This window comes from Dermacentor albipictus, chromosome 5 (genome assembly GCF_038994185.2).
Source record: "Dermacentor albipictus isolate Rhodes 1998 colony chromosome 5, USDA_Dalb.pri_finalv2, whole genome shotgun sequence".
Lineage (NCBI taxonomy): Eukaryota > Metazoa > Arthropoda > Arachnida > Ixodida > Ixodidae > Dermacentor > Dermacentor albipictus.
Window position 1 is genome coordinate 129,719,315 of NC_091825.1, and position 20,017 is coordinate 129,739,331.

Genomic DNA, 20,017 nt, shown 5'->3' on the forward strand with positions numbered 1-20,017 from the left:
TGGTCTTGTACATTGGCCCTATGGGGCATGTAGCAGTACCGCAAAGGAATCCGAATTATAGGCCATGTCTGAAAAATCGGGTGTCCTAAATATCTATTGTTGACTGCACATGTTCATATATTTCTTCTAATATGCAACAGATTAATTTTCCTAGTTGTTGAAGGTTCATGTTTAATTATACAGTCAATCCCGGATATATCAAACCTGTACATAACGAGTTGCATATATCTAACAGTCATAACAACACTTAAAAACCTCATGCAAAAGTATAGCACCTGTACTATGCATACATCGAACTCCCATTGACACATTCATTATGCTGAATGTTGCACCACACGCCCTGCTAGTGCACTTTTAAAAAGGCTGTGATCGCTCCTCATGCTGTTAAAAATATTCCATACCAAAGTAATGGTACTGATATGGCAGATGCTATCAAACAACAGATTGAATATGAAGGCCAGTACATGCCATAGAGGAATGATGAGCTACTTGTATGTCTGTGTCTTACTCGTTGCAAGTATGGACGGCTCGTGCAAATTGCAGCAGTTCTTTGTCGTGACGCTGCTTCAAGAACACAAAAGGGCTCCTGGTCCAATAACATTCCACAGGAAAGTGTAGCTGGCACTTGGTATGTCTGCTGAGTGGCTCTGGGCATGTGATGCCAAACTGGAGTTGTCTGCACTGCTGGGTTTTATCTTTTATAGTAGTGGATTCCACAAACACACTTCAGGCTTCCCGCAAACAGCCAAAACAATCCAATCCTAACCCCCACTTAGCCAGACTTATGCATTACAGTTTGTGTTTACTAAAATCATCACATGCCACATTTGCACATTGTGAAAAAAAACATGGCAGTGGCGCACAAGACTCATGGGTTCATGGTCACAGGGTCACACATGAGTGGGAATGATTTTCAATGTTCTGCAAGCTGAAATCCACTTTCGGGTGTAACAGTGGCTGCCTGGTTGACTTGTTGCTAGCACATAATGCTCAGCCATTCAAACTGTGTATTTCAATGGACACGTGGTTGGACACATTCATGCGCAGTTGGCAGTAAAATGTGCTGGTGGTGGCAAGGCGCATGCCCATACAGGCTGATTTGCTTACAAGCTGCATCCATTTCTGCCTTATCCAGAAAAAAAAAAAAACATGCACCAAGCACTTAACTTGCCCCAGGTGCACTGCAGTCTCGCGGCTAGACGATGCAGGCTTTTAGGGTTATCACAGTCAGTATTTCGAAGACCATTCCGCAGCACGAGTGACTTGCGATATTCATGCGCAAGAAGTAAGTAAGCTTTCGTGCTTTCAGCACAGCCTTGGAGGAACGAATTTATAAATTTCCTCTTTTCCCAATCTCAAGTTCAAAACATGTGCAATTTTCAGATAAGCCTCAGGTAGACAGATTTTATATTTCGAATTATCGATATTGTCACGTGGTGGTGACGTTGAAGAATACAGTAGCAATACTGTGAAAGACAGAACTAACTTTTATTGGGCGAACCTGTACCCACAAAAACAGGCTACGCTTGTAACATAACGATAGCGGCGAACACGGTCGGTGGTCATCAAAAATCTGATCAACGGGTCAAGCGCGTCGGCTTATATACATCAATCGTCGAATGTTCCAGACTAATTGTTGGGACCTGCGTGCCTTCCACAAAGTTCTACACCATTCGCGTCAGGCGATGAAATCAGATAACACATGGTTCGGCGACAACAGACAGCGGATAGAAGCATCGATAACTTTCCAGAAACTTCGGATACATGCAGGTGCGTCTCACGCTGTGAGATAACATTTGTTAGGCGGTGAAACATGGTCGCCCGATAAAGATAAGTACACGTGTCAAATATCAAACTACATTGCAATCCCTTCGAGTTCGATGTATCAGTGATCGGCTGCATTGCATAAATGCCTTTATTTCCTCTTACACTTGAGCATGGAACTGCATGCTCAAAAAAAAATTGCAGGACCATTGTTTTGCTGGAAAATCTGATTGTCATTGTTTTTGTAAGCTTCGAACTGAAATTTTTTGACACAGTGGATAGACCAGCCACTTCAGCTGTCACAGCTGTGGTTAGTGGCAGGTTTCCAACATCATATATGCCATCACAGTTTGTAATCGAACACTTTCTCCTTTAGTTAGTTAAATGGGGTTTAATGGTGCAAAAGCAGCTAAGGTTATGCTGCGCCAAACACGAGGTGTTTTAAAATCCAATTAGTGAAGGAAAAGGCTTTGTTAATAATCTATATTTTATGTAAAAATCCAGTGTCGTCTAGAAATTTACAGACGTCACATAATGGGACTAGCGAATTTTCTCCTTTAGTTTGCTCATTATGACTGGTAGCATTCCTCATCTATACTTATGATTCTGTATATTATGGCTACCTAACTGTGATACAGGAATGCATTAATAGCATGTCCACCGTGTGAGACCAGTTAAGCTGCTCTGTCTTTCTGTAGATTGCACGCAGTCTGCATCCTCACCCTGTCATAGTGTTCACTCAATGTCTCCACACAGCTGATTCTTCTCACTGACCGTAAGAATGGAAAAAATCTAAATTTCATGTGTCCTCTCTTGTTTGAAGTACGAGGAAATCACCACTGTAGCAGTGCTAGCTGCTTCAGTGGTTATTGCCCCACATTCATGAACAAGATGCCCATAGAGGCAGCAAGATTTCATTTTTATGGTCAGTTACAAAATTTATTAGAGTTACAACAGTTCTAAAGGTCTGTCCTAGAAATAAAACCTCAGTTTTAGACAGGGCAGTCAAATGTGCATTGATGCATGCATCCCTGTTGTATCAGATTCATGGGTGATTGAGTTAGGCCACTGGGTTGGAACATCAGTGCCTCTATTAGCATCAACAGGCTCTTGTTATAAAAGGCAACAATATTAACCCTTTCACTGTCACTCCTGAAATAACTCGGGCAGCCACCCCGCACAACCCCTACCCCTCCCGAGTAGTACACCTACTTGTTTTGTGCTTTCAGTGCACTCGGCTCCTCCAGAAGCAGCCCGTGCAAAAAAGAACATTGCATACTCGTTATGAAGAGGTCGCTTAACACACGAAAGCTTGCAAGTTAAATTTCCAAATGTAGATAGACCAAATGTCTCAGTACCAAATCTTATGCCTTTGCCTGGCAGCCATGGCAAACCAGTGTGATCCGTCCGTCCACACTTTGACAGATGAAAAGATTTATGGACTGTTGAATTCTGAATCGGAAGAAAGTGATGATGGAGAGCCAATAAATATGTAGTAAAAAACAAACACTTAACCAAAATAAAAAAAGAAAGGAATGGCTGGGCTGATTGTTGGAAAGGCAGCCATGGTGGCAGGTCCATCTGTCGAGACTATGACACTCGAAGGAATTCATGAATTGTTCAAATGGGAGAAAGCAACAAGGAAAAGCCAGGTTCCATGTAGCATGAAATATCCTCTGAACCAACATGCAAAAAGAAAGCAAATGAAATGGCAGGGACTGAGGAGGAGTAGGAAAGAAAAACAGCAGTCAAAGGGTTAATAAGTATGTCGGAAGAATGGGACAAGTAACATTTGAAACAATGAGAAAGGCTTTAAAAAAGTGCAACTCAACATTTGACGAGCAAGTTCACGTTCGTATGCAAGTTCACGTTCCCTCATGATCATGTCGGTGATGAAACAGCAATGCATTGGTGGTTGTAGTAAGGGGTACAGCAGATGGACAGCTTTACCAAGGCTGGAGTACAAGCTTTCAACTCCAGCGAGCGTACACATATTGCTCCAGCCTAAGGATACAAATAGCTGTACGTGGATGATGGCCACCTTGATTAGTCAGACCACATTGATCGGCCAGCAGTTCTTCCCTGATGAGCTGCTTGCGTCAAGAGTCACCACTGTTTTCATGCATTTTTAATCAGACTGCTGCACCAGGTCACAAGCACCAGATCTGTTCATGAGGCTGTGGGCATGACACACAATCATTATAATCCCCAGACAGTTGAAAGTTCTTTCGCTATCACTAGTTTAAGTACAGAATATGCACCAAGAGCAGTATAACCAGCCTCAAGCATTTTGTGCGCCACCAGGTAATCTACCCCCTGCACATATGAATTCAGGGAGGATACAATGTGTTGTGGCACTTATGGCTTTGTGATCACAATGAAAGTAGGCCAAAAGTCTTGCAAGCATGCATTCAGTCAAATGACTCTGTAAATATTATGCGAGACCTTATTTAATGAAAGCGCAAACAAGTTTCCCTGCTGCACATTACAGGAAAGGTTAGTTTTACCTGACGAATGTAACGTAATAGTGACATTATCTTTTCCTTTTTGTTGAAACCTGCCAAAACAGAAAATCATGATGGCACTCCAGCGGGCATCACAAGGCCGCACATCCATCTGCATCGCCCACCGCCTTTCCACCGTGGTGGATGCGGACGAGATATTTGTGCTGAGCGACGGCAAAGTGTGCGAGCGAGGAAACCACCGCAGCCTTCTGGCAAACCCATCCAGTTTCTACGCCATGCTCTGGAACCAGCAGCACCAACCCCACCGGGAGAACGTGTGATGGAACAATTGCAAAGTTAGTTGCAAAAACATATGGTGGGGCATCAGACTTGTGGTGTTAGCAAATTATTGCTAGCAGAACCGTTCGTCAATGTGGCCGACAAAAAAAAAAAAACGATTGCAAAAGGGATTGAATAGTTGGCCATTGCCAGATGATGTCTGGTTGATGTGAACTACCGTATTTACACGATTGTAAGTCGACTCGAATGTAAGTCGACCCCTCCATATCGCGTGACCGAAAAAAAAAAATAAGAGTGCATACCCGAGGGCGCATTCGATAACGAAAATTTATTAGTAGCTGACATGGTCACTGGACTACTCGTCTTCACTAGTGCTGCCATCGTCATCGTTGCTGCGGTCCCACAGCGCGTCGTGGTCCAGCGAAATTTCAAATTTGGCAAACATCTTGCAGAACAGCAGCCCACGCCAAATGCACCTAACCACACGCAGCCGTCAGGGAGGCTCTTTTGACAGGTCCGGTTAGCGTAATTTCGCAGTCTTCTGCCGCCAGCCACTCGTTGTACTCACGGCGGAGCAGAACCTTAAAATTAAGGCGAAGGTCCGGGCTTGTTTCATGACCACGTCGCACTTCACTGGCAGGGACCGATCACGCATTTCAGCGACGTACGCCGCGAGCTTAGCATACAGCTCCGGAAAGCGTCCAGACTTCGGCACGTGGGAAATTTCTCACTTGCCGTCACAGGTGAAAATTTCGCTTCGCTGCAGTCGCCACTCTCGCACCACCCGTTTAGAAACATCGAAATTGCGGCCCGCTGCGCAGCGATTTGTTTCTTCGGCGTAAAGGATGGCAGCCCTCTTGAACGCTGCTGTGAACGAGTCCCGAACGATTAGTGGGCCTGGAGCACTCATGACTACTGGGGAAGCATAGAAGTAGCACGTAGCCGGCAGTCAAGTGGAACGCGTCTAGCCTTTTAACAGAAAAGAGAAACCCGCAAGCGCTGTCTGCTCTTCCATGAACTACCGATGCTCCCCGCAAGCGCCGCCGTTCTGAGGGTGCCGCCGCAAATGGGAACAGCGGCGCTTCCATCAACTATCGACACCCCCTCACCCATCATTGTTGCATGCACTGTAAAACTCTCAAAAATGTTGAAAAACCCTTCCGAAAAGCGAACAAACACGCGGGATAGCGAAAAGATACGGGTAGGGCCATAGAGGAACCATAAAATTGTAACTACATTGTAGCTCCCGTTGGTATCGTTTTTTTGGCGGCGCCATGTTTTGGTTTCGATTGTAAGTCGACCCCCCAACTTCAGACTTTCAAATTTAAAAAAAGGGGTCGACTTACAATCGTGTAAATACGGTATATAGGCTCATTAACAAAAGGCAGTCAAAGCAAGTTTCCGAACATCTTTAGCATAATGTACCATATGTTGAGCTTGTTAGTTTAACCAATGTGTTAAATGCTGCTGACGCTGAATTCTAATGTTGGTGTTGCTCATTTCCAAATCTTGCACCAGTAATACAACCCTGTATAAATTGTACTTTCACCCAAAACCACTTCCTCATTTGCATTATTATGCCAAATGGAAAAGGAACATCTTTGCAAGTGTATGCAAATCCAAGCAACTCATGCATCAAGGGCGGTGAAGTTGTGTAAGGGAGTTCTCAAATGATTCGGAAGTCCTAGGGGTCTGTTTTACCACTGCCCATAATCTACCCAAAACTATGCAAACACTTCGCTATGTCTGGTGTAGTTTCATCGCTATACACGAGCCTAGTGCTACTGTAGTCTCTGCTATAGCGGACACTTGTTGTATTCTGCACATTTTCGCCCTATGCTGGGTAATATGGTCACTTCAGGAGTCTGACATAGGCTTTTCTCCGATGATCATTCAATACCAGCCACGCAGCCAGCCACCAACATCACACTGAAAACGTGGAACTCCCCTGAACAGCTTCACTGAACAGATAGATTATTTCAGCAAAAGTAAGATTGGCACCATCTGTCGCCAGAAGAACAAAACTGCTCCACGTTATAACTTCACAAGAGCCAATGCATTGCCCTCTTAAAACAGACAGCAGTGCTATTCCTTCCACTGAAAAGCTTTCCATGTGGTAGCTTTTATTTTTTTTCAGCTCGGCATTACCACTCATGGCATGCATATTTTATTTATTCCGGAAGGAAAGGGGGAGGGGGGGGGACAAATACTGTGTCCAAGCATATCAATAAATAGAACTCTTAATTGGAATGCCCCCGCCAGGCGAGGTATGAGTGCAAATGAATGAGCGTTTCATCTAGCGGAGGCATTTATATTCAGCTCACTTTCTGACTCCAGATGTTGTGAGAAGGCACGAGTGTTGAAAACACACCATTGGGCAATTAAATGTAGAATTTCACAGTGGTAGAAGAACTGCAACAGGTAAGAAATTGAGTTAAGAGCTCTTTGATGCTGTAAGCGCACTAAACTAACAGACTCATTTCTGCCTGTTTTAGATCACGTTAGCTAGCCACTATGCAAGGCCTGGAAATGAATTGGTCTCGGTACTCCAAGGTTTTGTTTGCTTTTGTGCTTTTGTAGGAAGCACATGACACCAACTCCAGGTTTTGTGATGTAGTGCCGCTGCTGTAAAGGAAGAAAGGGCATACACGGTTGTTCTATCCAAGTGGGACTACTGCATCATCAGACTAAGGCACTTGGGTGTAGTACAAGTATTACTTACCTAATTGCAGGCTTGTTTGAAAGCAAGAGAGCTTCTTCCATTGGCTCAGGTAGAGAGTGTGTCCCGAGAGGAATTGCACCGCATGGACTCCTTTCGGACCTTCTAGTTCCTTTTGCAAATATTTTTTTCTAATCTTATGGAATCTGGAGGCAACAGCCAAAATTGGTCCAAAGATATATCAATTCTGATCATATCGCACTAACGATGGATACCGTAGGGCTTTCTTGAAGAAGCATACATATGTATATTCATAATTATTGCTATTTCGAATAGACTGCTTGTCCGTTGTGCCTTCTGTAGAATACGTAGCTCAGAAAGACAAGTAGGGAAGCTTTCCTTTCTTAACTGACATAGAAGGACTAAGTAATTGTCTCGTTGCTTTTAATAGACATGTAGGCGTTCCATGTATATTATGCCAAAGCTACATAAATCTGCACACGAGTCTCTGCATGTGCATGTGTGCTGCTTGTAAAATGTTTACTGACACATTTGTTTGGCTAATCATAGTTTTATAATTGGGTTATAGCAAAGTTGTATGCTGTAAGGTGCAAGACATGGAATTTCATTGCATTATGTACGTGAAACGAACATGTCATTCATGTCATTAAAGAAGTAATGTTTCCACCTCTTGACATTAAAATCTGGACATGTAGGTGTATGAGCAGTGAACTGCCATAATCTGCATTTTGTGGATAACGAGCAAAGTATGTGTTTTTCCCACTTTATTTGTGTGTAAATTTGAAGAGGCACAAAGGTTTTGGCTGCAGCAATGATTTACCTTGTTATTTACTAAGGCAGCGCATTGTTAATAAGAACCATCAGTATTCATGTGACTGCAATAACTTGCACTGTTTTAACTGCAGCAGGCACAGCTATTTTGGAAAAGGTGGTATTTTTTCACTTTGGGAAACAATGTTGCATTCAAGAAAAACATCCATTTACATTTTATTTCGTGTGCTGGTTTTGCTGCTGCAATAATCTGTTTACCGTAGCACTGCTCCCATCCACCCTGAAGAGAAATCTCTCTCTATCTCTTTTTTTTTATCATTATGCAATCAATGAGCCCTCAGCACAAATTTTTATTGAGAGTTTTAAACTGAATGAGTGGAAAGACTATAGTGTTGCAATTCCATTGCACATTTAGTATGATATTTCTCACTGTGAGCAACAGTTTATTGCCATCCTTGTTCATTTCTTATTGTAAATGGAATATGCTTTTCATATACAGGCTGTTTCAGCGAACACATTCAAAATTGGTAAAAGGTTGCCTGTGGCAAATAGCTCAATTCTAGTTTATGAGGCGGTCTACTCGGAGAGGCGGACACTACTTGTGCGAAAATTGTAATGCGAAATTGACTAATTACGAAGAATTCACTAATTAAATGTTTAGTCAATTATCTTATGACCCATATTGCAATTTACGAATTCTAGTAGTGGACTTTGAAAGGCAGGTCTAATTGGAACGAGTTCTCAGGACTACGCCAGTTTCGAGATATAAATTCCCGAACTTTGCGGAGAAATGCATTGGCGTTCCAGTTACTTGTGTGCTTCAGTGCATGAAACGACATTTTGTTAACTAGATAACTGGAAAGCCAGCGCATTTCTCCGCAAAGTTCGGGAATTTTTATCCCGAAACTGGGGTCATCTTGAAGATTTGTTCTAAGAGGATCCACCTTGCGAACTCCACGGCTATAATTTGTAATTTGCAATATGGGCCGTAATGTGATTAGTTAAAACTTAAATATTTAATTTTTATTAATTAGCCAATTTTGCATCTCAGTTTACTGTGCAAGTATTGTCTTCCGCTTCGAGTAGACCAGCTCATGAAGTACAATTGTGATATCGGCCACAGGCCAAAGATTTTCGAAAGTGTTCGCTGAAGCACCCTGTATAAGGCATGAGTATGCTAGAAAGCGTATACCTGTACATGTAAAAATGTAAAAAAAAAATGTACATACACCGGAACTGAATCTTTCTTCCTTCCTTTCTTTTTTTTTTGAGCATGCAAGATGCCAAGGACATCAATGCTATGCTATCATGACAAGCTATAAACGGCAAGTTGGTGATCCTCTTAAGCACTAGATTTTATGTGAAGACGAGTAATGACTAAATACTAGCACCACTAGCTGCTTCAATCGCTTCATAATGCCTGTCAGTTCTGTTTACCTGTTGTAAATTGTGTGGATGCTTCTGTTTCAAAGATTACATAAATAAATGCATCTTCTGTGTGTTGCAAGTGTCAGTGGTGTGCTCCACTTTTCTTTTAGACACTTCCTATGCTGCTTTGCGTTCTTCTGCAGTGTTGAAAATGGTGAACCTTGTGTACAGTAAAAGCTCGTTAACAACTCGTTAATACGAAATTTCGGATAATTCGAAGTAGCCGCCGCGGTCCGTCCAAGCAAATGTAACGCATCCAGCTAATTCACACTAAAATCTGCACTGTCACCGATAATTCGGACTCCGCGCCATCGTGGATGGGGAAGGTGCTAGCGCGCGGGAGCACGTTGGCGACGATCGTAGCCGCGCAGCCTTGCTCCTTCAATCTTCGGCCGTCTGTTGCAGGTCGGTTTTCTCCCTCCCTCAAGACGTTCAAGATATAAACGCGGACGCTGCGCTACGTGTTTTTCTTTAGTTATTTATTGCGATAGCAATCATACGTACACTCCAAGCGCATTTATGCCGTCGGCGTGGGCGTCACCGTGAGGTTCCGTATAAAGTCAAGGGAGATAACGTCGCCGCGCGCCCTACGCTGTATGAGCGAGAGAAGGCGTGCGAGAGGAGCCGACGATCGCGGCTCAATCGGCCGCGCGAAGGGAACGAATGCGAAGAGGAAGCGCGCCGTCTTCTGTCGCGCGCGAGGCACCCAACGTTGCGAAGCGCCGGAGGAGGGGGGGAGGTGGGGGGGGTGCACTGCTAAAACTCTCAATTAATGTCACTTCGCTGACTGCTGTTGCCGCGTTTCCTCACGCCAGCGTTTCGACAGCGAGTGTCCGTAGTCATCGGGGGCGATGTGTTCATGTTTGCTGTGCGCGCTGACGCCATGCTTAGTATTTTAGTTAGCAAGCGAATGTTTACAAGTTGATTCGGTCGACAGAAGTACTATCCTTACTCCATACGGCTCTGCGGATTTGCTTTCGCAATCAATGCTTCGCCTTTCAGGCGAAACTGCCTTTTGTTTTTTGTTTTTTTTTTCCTTTTTTCGTGTTCCATTTGGAGGCTACGCTCTTTGTCTACGGGGTGTTCTGCCGAGAAGCGGTACCAGGTAATGTCGATAACACGGCGGCCATGACGTTTATCAGCGCTCGCAGTACCAGAAGGCATAGCCTTTGAGATTCGTGGCTGTTACACAAAGCAAAGCATCACTGGGATACGTGTTTGGACGCCACCTATGCGTATACTGGAACTCAGCAGCGTGCAGTCGGCGCATCTACGGAAGTACAACGGAGACCAACATATTGCAGCACGTTGTGATGCGTTTCGAGAGTGCATAGTTTATACGGGTGGTTCTGCAAGTGCATTTTAGAGCGCAGCTCTTGTTCCTGCCGCGAGCGTCGGCGCGCGTCGCGTGCGGACAGTCGCGCTACGGCGCTTGCGCTGCGCCAGCCGAAATACCGTCCCTTCTAGACTTCGACGCGCGCGCGCCGTCGGCTGTTCTTTTCGGAGCATGCGCAAAACGGTACCCAACCCGCACGCCACTTTGGACGGCTGCCTGCGACCGTCGGCGAAGGGGCGTGGGCTTTGGTTGGTTCTTTATTTTATGTGGGCACCCCATGTGGGCACCCTTATTTCTCCGCGCCATGCACTGTGGGTCGGCACAGTCGGCGCGACGAACGCGCGAATGGATCAAGAGCCATCTCGACGTCGGGCACGTCGTGCCACGTCGTACGGTTACGTTGGCTGCCGCAGTGCTTCGAACTATAGAGATTGTTCTCGCCAACGTTACGTAGCGTGTGCGCGCGCTCACGCTACGTCGGACTGTATACGCGCCTTAACCAAACGATTTTTTTTTCTGACTTACGTTAGTTCGAATTTTGTATAATTCGAATTCTCTGGCATCCCCGCGGAATTCGGATTAACCCTTTACTGCACAATTTTTTGTTTCCTCAAAATATTATTCATGGCGTTGTAGGGAAGCATAATAGTACCTGTACTCCCATGGAAACTTACTTTAGCGAATATCTGTGGTTTCAATTTGCAGAAAAAGGGTATGTTGCATATTTGCAACAATGTGCAAATAAAGAAGAAGTTGAAAGTAAAAGATAGCTTTAGTGCGATTCATACTCAGATGCTTATTTGCACAAGACAATCATTGGTGCACCTATGATTTAGTGTGGAACAAAAAGAAGCCCTTGTACATGTTTGTGCAGCACAGGTGGTTCCCACACTTCGTGCAGTACGTCATGCAGATTCCCGTCCAGCCAGGAAACAATGCAGTGTTTTCGGGTTATTGACAAAATGTAGAACATCGAAGCACAGACGTAGAGCTGTGCTCGTGACGACGTGACACGGCAACGTGCGGAGGCACAGCGTACTTTTGAAAAGAAAAAAGGAAATTTGACCAGAGAACATCTCGTCCACATATTGAATCGGAATGGACTTACACTCGTGGCTGTCTTGACTAATTGAATAGTCACTGCCTTCACTATCAGGAGGAATTTCTAGGCCATACCAGCGTTTCGAAGCCATTTCATTATTCCGAAGAAAATAAACCATGTACACGTTGTTGCATTTGTGCAACATAACAACGTTCTGTCGCCAGGAACAAACTATTCCGAAATTACAATATTTTTTTGAACCTAGAGAGTCAGAAGGATGCGGAGCATAGCGTAACAATTTTTTTGCGCTTTGTCTTATGGAGAAATACATTTACAATTTGTAAAACTTACCTATATCACTGCTCCTGGGCGCGCGCAGCCTCCGCCACGTTTGTTTTGGTAGAAGATGCAAAGAATTAGCACAGATTGCAGTACAAGGTGCCGCGTTTTACAGACCGATGTTGCGGATATGCAAAACATGTACAGGAAGCTCGAAACTGACTTTGCTTCGGTTTTTAACGCCGTTCATCAGAATGTTGCGTAAATGCAACAAAGTGCAGTAAAGGGTTAACGATACTGTAGTAATTTCTAAGCATGAATTTCTTATATATTAATCAAATGTGCACCTTTTTTGTTGCTTATGTTTGTTGTACTTGGTGGTTAGTATGTTTGTGTAATCTTCAACAAATGGCCAATGAGAAACATTACTACTGTTGTGTGCCATACTTAGGCCATGCATGAAAGGTTGCCAACTGCAGTGCTAATCATATTCACTTTCTTTGGCATTTGAATTCTTACAGTAGACATGCAACAATTTTTTGGCAGCAACCAGCATCGTTAAGGAAGGCTTTTTTGTGTATTGTAAGCATAACGTGGTGCAATCTCAAAATATAATTCACAGAATTACCAGCATGTGGCTCTTTCAAGATATGTTTGAGCTGAAAGCAGCCTTGATTGTGCAAATAGTCTGGGAAGGAAGTAGGTGAGGTTTCTCTTCATTCCTTACTACAGACATCTTGAAAATGAAGTTGCGATGGAGGAGGAATAGACCTTTCTTTTGTTAACCATGAGCTTTGCGGTACATGTTTAGCATCGTTGCACTGTCTTGATAAAGAGTGGAAACAGAAGTTGTGTGATGAGGAAGCAAGCTCATGTGCTTTGCCTTATATACTGGGTTATAAAAACCCGAATTACGATTCTGGAAGCCTCAATTCATTGAGTCGGGTCCTCAAACATTGTACAATAAATAAGGTCAACTTACACCCAAACGAACGTACCTATCTTGCTGAAAGTACTTGTCCACTGTAGGAGTGCTCTATGGTGCACCCTTTGCATTGGCATTTATAAAGTTTGAGTCTGTGAACAGAACACAATTCAAAATTTTCCCACTTGCAGGCTTGGACATTACATGTTTGCAGAGGGACACTGCGGCCACTTTTCTTTAATATTATTTGATACTTGCATGGTAAGCTTGTGCAAATATTCTATCGAATATTGTGCTATGCGTTCTACGAGTGTGTTGGTGGGCGGCAAACAGTAGCGAGAAATTCACCGCCAATAGGCCTCCTGCGCTGAAGTTTTGAAAGAAGCGTGACGCCACCTGCTGGCGTGAGGCGTGAAATCGGGTAGTACAGAGTCCGACTCCCTGTCTCAGTTGGCAGCCTAGCTATCAAATGCGACGCGCCTATCGCACTTGTTCCTGGCGTTTATTGCGTGTTTTCTTGCGTCTGAAGCACTTAAAGAATCAACTTGTCTCTTTCGGTCGGAGACGCTACAAGACCCTACTAAAATAGTTGATCGCCTCATTTGCCAGACCCAGGCACTGCCACGCCGTGCCTGCGACGCTACTATATATATATATATATATCACAAGGTTCAGTTTTGGCCCTTTTCCATCTCGTTCGTACAAAGCAGAGGCGAAAACGCAGGATCCGGAAAGTGAAACTACGAGTACTCTGCGATGGCCGCTCGCGTTACAAACGGAGCGGAGCGTCGTGACAGCTGAGTGACAACGAAATAATCTGCAGCCACAACTTCGTCAACAAAAAGATAATAGTAATAATAAAGAAAAAATGAAAACCCGTTGCGAGCCACCCTGCGTATGTGAAGAGCTTTATTTTATTTGGATGAGACGGAAATCGCACTCTCGTAGGAGCCCTGCGCCGTGCTGTCAACAAGGTCATCGCACCGATATTTTTGGACGCCAAGACTATATATATATATATAAGAGAGAAAGGATATTGGGAGAAGGCCAGTTGAACTAGCGCCGAGAGCTATATGTTGTGGTTTGTTTCAGAGTCACTGGCAATTAACTCGCATCAGTTTCATATATGAAGCTAAATCTGTGATCACACATTTGTTGCCGCGTACAGATGCGTTTTGTACAAATTCCAGATCAATAAATTAACGGTGTGTCGCGTACCACTCAGAGCGACTGCGTCCTTCCTGCAATAAGCGAATCTAACATACATTAATTACGGTGAAGTATCGTGCATGTACGGTTTATGACTTTAACAATGTGCAGGTTTTGACTCGCAAATACCAACAAGTGCGTCATATAGCTAGATCATTCACAATATATAGTGCGCGACCATCTGTTTCTCGCCGGCGGTGGCTGTGTATACGGACCACTGCCATGCAGTTAGCTTGTACGCAAGAAAACCGACACGCACGCGCCCCCTTGCCCCACCCCCTCTTTACTGTTAACCATAAACGGAAGACGGTCGCCAACTACAGCCTTGAAGATGTGCTGATAAGACGGTTGAAGGCCACTAGAAGCGAGCATTGATGCGGGAATAACTGAAAGGTGAAAGTCACCCAGGGTCCATTTGCCCTCAGAAATAAAAAGAGAAAAGGAATCAGGCTGGGTTTTACGTGCCAAAACCACGTTTTAATTACGAGGCATGCCGTAGTTAGGGACTCCGAATCAATTCTGACCACCTGGACTTCTTTGACGTACATCCAAGTCACGGTACACGGACGTTCTTGCATTTCACCCATCACCTGTTAGACATGCCTAGCACGGGTTAAGGCATGCTTAAAATAGTTATGGCAGCTTGCTGTTGCCATGCATAACAATGTTCAATTATGGAGAGCTCACAGCGATGGTTGTTGCTCGCACTCTAAGCTGTAAGCTGGCTTTAAAAGAGATGCTGGATGCATTGACATGCCTCATGTTTTGCCTCTTTAATGCTCTCTTGGCTTGCTACGTAAAACAAACGGGCCTAATATGAAGGGCAATGACACGTCGCACGACTGATCCTGCTTTGGCGTATACGCATCCATCGTGTCCTCGTCACATCACCAGTGCATCCGGCAATATCACTCGACGATGTCCACGGGCAAGATCACGCAGGCCACGGTGCCACCGTTCGAATCGCCGAGCGCCCACCTCAGGTTAGCGCTCATCTTGGGGTAGGAAGGCTTCACCTCGAACTGCTGCACGTACGCGTACTTTTCGCCGTTCTTCACGGGGCACTCGATGCCGCTGTTCTTGCAGCCGTCATCGTTGGGCATCTTGAGCGGGATCGGCACTCCCATCACGAAGCCGTGCGCGCGCACCTTTACGTGGTCGCTGTCCACGGAGGACCAGAACTGGACGTTGAGCGTGACGTTGGTGCCCTTCTGGAGGACGTAGCGGTCCTTGTTGCAGGGTGTGTTCACCGTCAGGTCCAGCACTTGACCATTGTTTGCCGAGCAGGATTTCCATGCGGCCTCGCACTGGCCCGCCAGCGCCGTGGCCACAAGGGCGAGGAATGTCGCGCGGTACGTTGATGCGGAATGCTGCGCCATGGTCCGGGGACGCGCGCACTTCTGGCAGACGACGTCGTACGTGTAGGCTCGACCTTCCCGTTTCTTGTCTGCGCTCTGCCAGAGGGCCAGGACGTCCGGTCTCGTTAGCTTGCCTTCTGTCACTCGAGCCCGGCGTAAGAAGTTTCGCACCAGCTGTGACTGTTGCGATAACCGCTCGTCGAACGAGCGCGCGGTTCGATGACCACCCTTGCTACTTTTTGTTTGTCTTTTTCTTTCTGTTTTCAGTCGTTCCTTGCGGGTCAGCACGGAGCACACGCAGGCAGGTGTCTTTTACGCTGGCGAACGCTTCTCTGACCTCGCGGCGCTGCTATACTGCTGCTGCTGGGCGAAATCGTGCTTGTTATTGTATACGCGTTTTGCTGCCGGAGAAGATAAGAAAATCGGCGCGGGTATGGAGTTTCGAGGCGCTTGCCCGCGCGGCACTTCTCGGCTGACGGTAGCTCCGCAGAGCAAGCGATATGATTGCCGGCGTGTCAGTGCAAACACTTACCGCTTGCAACGCCGGTCCTTTGCTGCCGCCTCAGTGCTCGCCTTGACAACACTTCCCTTTCCGCACTGACCCTCTAGCACGGATTGTCACTTTTCTTTAGTGCGAGAACTGTGTAAACAGCTTGCGTTTGTTGTCATTGGCTCCGTTAAAATGAAGTATATACACCGTAGCGATCTGTACGTCCTTGGCGGCTGCCGACTCTCTACTAACGAGATACGACTGCGCTGGGCGTCTCATTACGCAGTGCGTGAGAGATTTTTGTGTTATACTTGCGACTGGGCCACTCTTGGGGTGAAGGCTCGCCGAGGAGATAACTGATCCGCGTCCGGCGGAAGAGGGTCATTATATATAACTTTGCAGGCTGTGGGCGTGCAGCAAGGCGTCGTGTGTTTAGGGGTTACGACTACTGGAGACGAAAACAGAGGGAGATAACATGCCTACTACATTTCACGGTCGCTTTCTTTGAAATCAGACGCGCAGACGTCCTTTAAATGCTAAAGAGGGCCGGTCGTCATATCCAAGTCAGTCCTGGTTTTCTCAATGTGCATGTCTTCCTCGAAAGTGCCGGAGCCACTGGTGATGGTGCGCCATGGTTCTGTTGCAGGGCCTCTGTTGACTGCGTTTGCGCTCCAGAGCTGAGTGAAACGAAAAACAACGTTCCTAGAAATTTGTGGCCCCTCGGAGCAACGAACTTTGCGCAGGAGTTCCAGTACGCCGGTCCGACAAAATGACCAATCACGCACAGGACTTCGAAAACTTTTCACAAAGACATGCGCACAGACGCTTATGTGTGCGTGTGCGCACATAGGGAGAAGAATATCGGCGATAGCGGACTACTGGAATGTCATTTTCCAGCTAAGCCGTGCATCCTCCGCAGTGCTTATGGACCATGCTACAGTGCGCGGTATCGTGCGCCACATTCAATTCAATTCAATTCAATTCAATTCAATTTCACAGCGATCGATGTCGCATGTTGGCGATTGTAGCATCGAGAGAAGTGTGTTCTGCTGAGCAGTACCGACGATGAAGTCAAACACCCGACAGAACGATCGAAGAAAAGGGAATGAAGCTGCTGGAATTGGCATGTGCAAAGCTTTAACAGCGCAAGGACACCAGAGGAGATAGAAAAGAACAGTGCGCTGACTTCTTTCCCCTCTGGTGTCCTTTTGTTGTTTATAAAGCCTTTAAATCATGTTTTGCCAACAAGCCCAATCTTGTATCCTTCCTGATGTAAAGAAACCGGGACTATTAGGCGCGACTGCATACTCGCGCACCGTAGGGGAAAAAAACGAAACGAAACAAAACTTGAAGCCTTACGCATCTTTGTAATCCGGTACATCTTCTGTATGTTTAATGTGGAAGCTACCGGAAGGGATACGAGGGCTCCATCATTTTCGTACAAAGAGCAGAAACAAGAAATTATCGTTATGAGAATGCGTACAAAAACCGTTCCTGTAGGGACGGCCAATGCCATGGACGTTACAGGCCATGTGCTAAGGGACGAGACAGGGCTGAACCTCGATTTAATGAAGTCGATGGGACGTGAGAATAATTTGGCTAAAATCGAGAACTTCGTTAAGTATAAATCATTTAAAACACTGATATACGAATAACATATACGTATATTCAAAAAGCGAGTAAATGTGTAATATTTGTCTTCGTGGCTTTGACAGGCTTGGGAGCTGCGGTCTAGGGTTGCACATAGAGAAGAACATACGTTTGAACTCGGGTGCGGTGGAGCATGTGTACGCACACGACAACATATACGACCACTCAATCTTTAATATAAGGGGCTTTAGACAGGGTCATCAAAGGCCTAACTAGGCATGGTATGACGGACAGCAACATCGCTCAAAGCGTGCTGTACACCTACCTTCCTTGGAAGGACAGTGACGCATGCAGGGAGGCAGAGAACGCCCATACCCGAAATATACCGGGATGAGTGCCCCACTTCTTGATGAAGCCTTCTCCGTATCAGAGGTTACATACGTTCTCTTTGACCTCAATAGCAAGTTTCCTCCAGGACCAAATGGCACCACAAACGAACTTCTCAAGAACTTGGATGACAAGACAATAGAGATTTTAACAAATGAGGTCAACCGAGTCTGAGAGTCGGGTCAAATCCCCGATGAATGGAGGGCGGCCAAGCTGGGAAAGCCTAGCAGTAGGGAAAACCTACGGCCCATCTCGCTCACTTCACGACTTTGCAAAGTCATGGAGCATGTAGTTCATAATCGCATATCAAGTCACATTGAGCGACATTGCCTCTTTCCTCACAACTTGATTGGATTTCGACTTTTCCTCTCCGCACAGGATGCGATGCTCCTATTGAAGAAATCGATCTTTGATAACCGCACTAGAGACGTGATGGGTGTTCTGGACCTAGACTTCGCTAAAGCCTTTGACAAGGTCAAACACGAACTCATCCTAGGTGAGATATCCCGGCTCAATCTTAGCAGCAGATTCTTTAACTTTACTAAATCCTTCCTTGGTGAACGCATGGCGTTCATCAGAGTTGGGACGGTTACCTAAGGGCCTTTCTCTCTAGGTTGTATCGGCACACCTCCGGGATCGGTGCTGTCAACCCTGCTCTTTAATGTCGCTATGAACAGGCTCTCCGAGAGGTTGGCTAGCATCCCAGATGGCCGGCATGTCACCTATGCGGACGACATCACCATCTGGGTCTCCGGAGGGTCGCTAGCCAGATTGAAGGAAAGCTTACAAGAAGCTGTTGACATCACAGAAAATTTCCTCGCTAGCACGGGGCTGACGCTCTCTCCCACAAAGTCAGAGCTACTTCTGTACAGGAAAGTGAGACAAGGAGGCAAGACTAAAGGGTTAGTGCCACTGGGCTCTCTTCCTATTCAGATACAAACTAAAGTGGGTACCTGCATACCCAGAGTTGATTCTGTTAAAATCTGAGGCTAACTTTTAATTCCAAAGGGTATAATAGAGAAGCTCTGAGTCGTCTAACAGGACAGGCAAACAGTTTTCTAAAACTCATTGCTAGGGTAGCTATCCGAAGGAAAGGATTGGAGGAGGACAATCTCCTCCGGGCCTTTCAGGCGTTCTTCCTAAGTCACGTATCTTACACTGCACCTTGTTTAGAATGGACACGAGCTGAAAAAGCGAACCTTGATTCTCTCATTCGAACGGGACTCAAAAGGGCCATTGGACTACCACAGACTGCTAGCACGGAAAAGCTGCTGGCCCTGGGAATCCACAATACTATTGATACTGTTGATGATATTATTGAAGCATATTGCATAGCCAAAATTACTCGACTATCTGCCACTAAACCTGACGTTAAAATCCTGACTGAGCTAGGCCGGCATTGAACTCCGGTGTAGCCTCAAACCCACTAAACCTCTCAGCAAAGATACCAGGTCTCACTTCATAACACGCCTGTATACCCCGTTATCCTGTGTATTACGTGGGCCGGGGGAATGCATGAGCAACGGCAATCCTACAAATTTACATCAACATAAGCTAGATGCGCTTTTCGTCGACGCAGCACAGTCTCCCACAGGGGAAAGTCTCCATAACAGTGTTGGGCGCAGAAGAAAAATTATTAACGCAGCTTCTGTAAGGGTCAAGATGTCCCATGTGGCGAAGGAGGCTGCTATCGTTTTAGCTATTAATAGTTGCAAGAAGCCAGCCTTTATATACTCGGACTCACGCTCGGCCATGCGCTCCTTCTCGTCCGAATTGGTAGCGGAAACAACAGGTAAGATCATTCGGGATCAGGACTTCACTATCAAAAGTCAAGAGCAGGGATATCGCCACTTTTCGTGTTTCCCTGCCCACTTAAGGGACATCGCTGGACCGAATGGGATTAAATTGAATGAGGCTGCCCATAGGTTTGCGCGTGACCTCTTGAACCGCGCAGCCGAACCTGGGGCCTCAGAAATTCCCATAGATCTAGGAAAAGACCCGCACCATATCACGC

General features: G+C 45.8%; 1 protein-coding gene and 1 pseudogene across 3 annotated transcripts in view; one reads left to right on the forward strand and one right to left on the reverse strand.

The window, feature by feature from the left end:
* ABCB7 (ATP binding cassette subfamily B member 7) overlaps positions 1–9,472 on the forward strand; it is a 37,785-nt gene extending 28,313 nt beyond the window's left edge. For all 3 annotated transcript variants that reach the window (XM_065437722.2, XM_065437723.2, XM_065437724.2), the window contains one exon: positions 4,334–9,472. In XM_065437722.2, coding sequence (XP_065293794.2) covers positions 4,334–4,549 — 216 coding nt within the window. In that variant the 3' untranslated portion in view covers positions 4,550–9,472. The remainder of the gene's footprint in view (positions 1–4,333) is intronic.
* A 5,151-nt stretch (positions 9,473–14,623) lies between these two features.
* LOC135906371 (NPC intracellular cholesterol transporter 2 pseudogene) lies at positions 14,624–16,273 on the reverse strand (annotated as a pseudogene).
* Between the last annotated feature and the right edge of the window lie 3,744 nt (positions 16,274–20,017).